Source organism: Morus notabilis, unplaced genomic scaffold, assembly GCF_000414095.1.
Source record: "Morus notabilis unplaced genomic scaffold, ASM41409v2 Scaffold1615, whole genome shotgun sequence".
NCBI lineage: Eukaryota > Viridiplantae > Streptophyta > Magnoliopsida > Rosales > Moraceae > Morus > Morus notabilis.
Window position 1 is genome coordinate 16845 of NW_010366582.1, and position 2638 is coordinate 19482.

The following is a 2638-nucleotide window of genomic DNA, read 5'->3' on the forward strand; positions in this document are numbered from 1 at the left end:
TAAAACAAGATTTGGTATAGAAAAATTAGAGAAAAAATTATGAACATAGTATTTAAAAGGGCTGCAAGAAAAAAGACATTTATAACAAATTTAACAATTTGAAATTGATGGAGTACTTATTTGAATTTATTGTAAAATTCTCGTAAATTTCAGTACACCTGTCACAAGTACAGACAGTGTCCTTCCGTTAAATCTGATTAAATTTCTACCTGCAATGACGGAGGGTCAAGGGGGGCAGAGGGGGGGCGCGGGGGGGGCCCCCCCCCCCCCCCCCCCCCCGACTAAAGGTCAAATTTTTTTTTTTTTTTTATAATACAGAGTTTTGTTTTTTTTTTTTTTAATATTTTGTGGGCTCTGCGCACGCAGATTCCCATTTTTTCTACGTTTAATAAGCGGTTATCTTCCTTTCTTTCCTCTGACACTCTCGTCCCTCACAATCGCCCAGTCACCTGCCTTGCTTCTTTCCTTCTTTCTCTAGTTTTGAGAAGGAAACTGTTCTGCTCTTAAAAATTAATGTGCTGTTTATTTTAAGAGTTTTGAATAATTTATGATCCGTTTGGTTCGTTAATTTAAGTTTTTAATTTGAGTTGAGATGTAATATTGTGTGAGAGTTTTTTTACTAGTAAAAAAGTTAGATGTGACTTACTAGTAAAAAATTTGAGTTGAGATGTAACGAAAAGAACGTGGCCTTATTATGAGTTGTTATTTTATTACAGTATTTTTTTATAAAAAATTTAAATTTTAAAAATTAAAATCATGAATTATAGTTTTAAATTTATGAACTAAATGTTACCTAAATTTTTTTTTCTCTACTCTTAGGGTATGTTTGGTAGTAGTTTTTAGAGTTTAAAATCAATTCTCTAATCATCTACAGTTAAAATTTGTGTTTAGTAAAAATTATAAAAAGTGATTCTTAAAGAATTTTTGAATAATTTATAATAAAAATCAAAAGTGGTTTAAAGATAATTTTAGTTTTTAAATTGTGCAGTGATCACATTGATTTACAATTAATCAAACTTTCATAATACTCATGAAATTAATACTTATATAATTATAATTTATTAAACACTCAATTATTTTTTATAATAATTTTTTTCAGCACAATTAAGTATTTTTTTTTAATTCACAGCATTACCAAACTTAACTCTTAAAAGGTCTAGCCGATTCAGATTTCTGTCGGTGCCTATAGAACGTTTGAAGCATTTGGGCACTAGAGATCGGCTCTGAGTTGTGTTTCTCCAATTTTGATGGTAAAGTAAGACCTTTTTTTCATTTTAATATTAAATAACTGAGAAATGATAATCAAAAAAGAAATTACTTGTTAATGTTAATAGAACATTCAGAGCTTGTTGTAAGAGATTTAAGTTTTTTAATCCTTTTTTTCTTCACAAAAATATATTTTTTTCTACACAAGCTGCTCCATTTATAATCCTTTTTTTTTCTTTTTTATTTCAATGTCTAATGTCTAATTTATGTAATCTAGTTCCTTCATTTTTCATATTGGGTTTAGGAAATTTAATTGTATTACTTAAATAGATAAAGAAGTTTTTTAATTTATTTGGTGAAGTCTTAAAATTTATTTTTAGGTCTGAATTATTTTTCTTCATGGGGAAATTTTTTAAAAGAAAAAATATTCAAGATCAACAATTTGAAGATGGTGGTCAATCATCTATTTCAAGTTCTGAAAATTTAGTTCCCGAGCATCTAAAAAAAGTTCAAAGAATTGATGTTGAAAAAAATGATATTGCCTCTTTAGAGCACAATCCTGGAAAACGTCCTCTAATATAGGAACATCCAATTAATAAACAAGATGAAATGTTATCTTCATTTTACAGGTAATAATTGGACTTCGAGAATGGCAATGGTATTATGAAAATATTAAGAACACTTTAATTTTAGGTTCTTTCTTGTATTATTCTTCTTTTTAATTGCATATAATTAACAGTAACGTGTTTTCCTATTTAGTATGTTAATATGCCATGAATTTAACAAACAAAAATTGTTGAATCTATAGATGTTAGAATTGATAAATTTTTTTTTTGACCTCCTATCAATAAATTTTAACTCTGTTAGTGTCTACCTGTTGTGTATATTGTTATTTTGTGAAACTAACCCCCCAATTTTTTTTTCTTTTTGTTATTTTTATTTTTTTAATTTTTTTCTTTTGTTTTTTGGTGCTCAATCCTTTTCTATTATAAAATACAACCTACCATAATATTAAGGACTTGTTTTGTGCTCATGAACGGCATGGACTATTAAGCAAATATAAACACAGTCGTTTACCAAATATAAAAGATAACAAACACGCGAAAACGGAATTACTCCCACGTGTCGACCCCAGAAAGAAAAGCGTATTAACGCTTTTATAGAAGGATTTTTGGATCGTTGTCGTTTTACTTTCTCCCAAATTTTGCCGTCCTTCATCACTAAAACCACATGTCGTGCTTCAATTACAATTATGTCGTTTATGAGTAAATTCATCAATTAAAACGACATATCGTATTTCACTCAAAATTCTGTTTCTATTTAAGGAAATCTACTAGGAGGGTGTACTGGAGAAGCAGATATATCGACCAGAAAAAAAAAAAAAAAAAAAAAAAAAAAAAAACAAAAAGCAAAAAAATAAAAAAAAAAAAAA

General features: G+C 27.9%; 1 protein-coding gene across 1 annotated transcript in view; it reads left to right on the top strand.

Annotated features, from left to right (window-relative positions):
• The first annotated feature begins 1815 nt into the window (after positions 1 to 1815).
• Positions 1816 to 2638, top strand: part of LOC21390769 (photosynthetic NDH subunit of subcomplex B 3, chloroplastic) — a 4328-nt gene continuing 3505 nt past the window's right edge. Inside the window, exon 1 of the mRNA XM_024173892.1 lies at positions 1816 to 1835. Within this exon, the coding sequence (XP_024029660.1) occupies positions 1816 to 1835 (20 nt within the window). The remainder of the gene's footprint in view (positions 1836 to 2638) is intronic.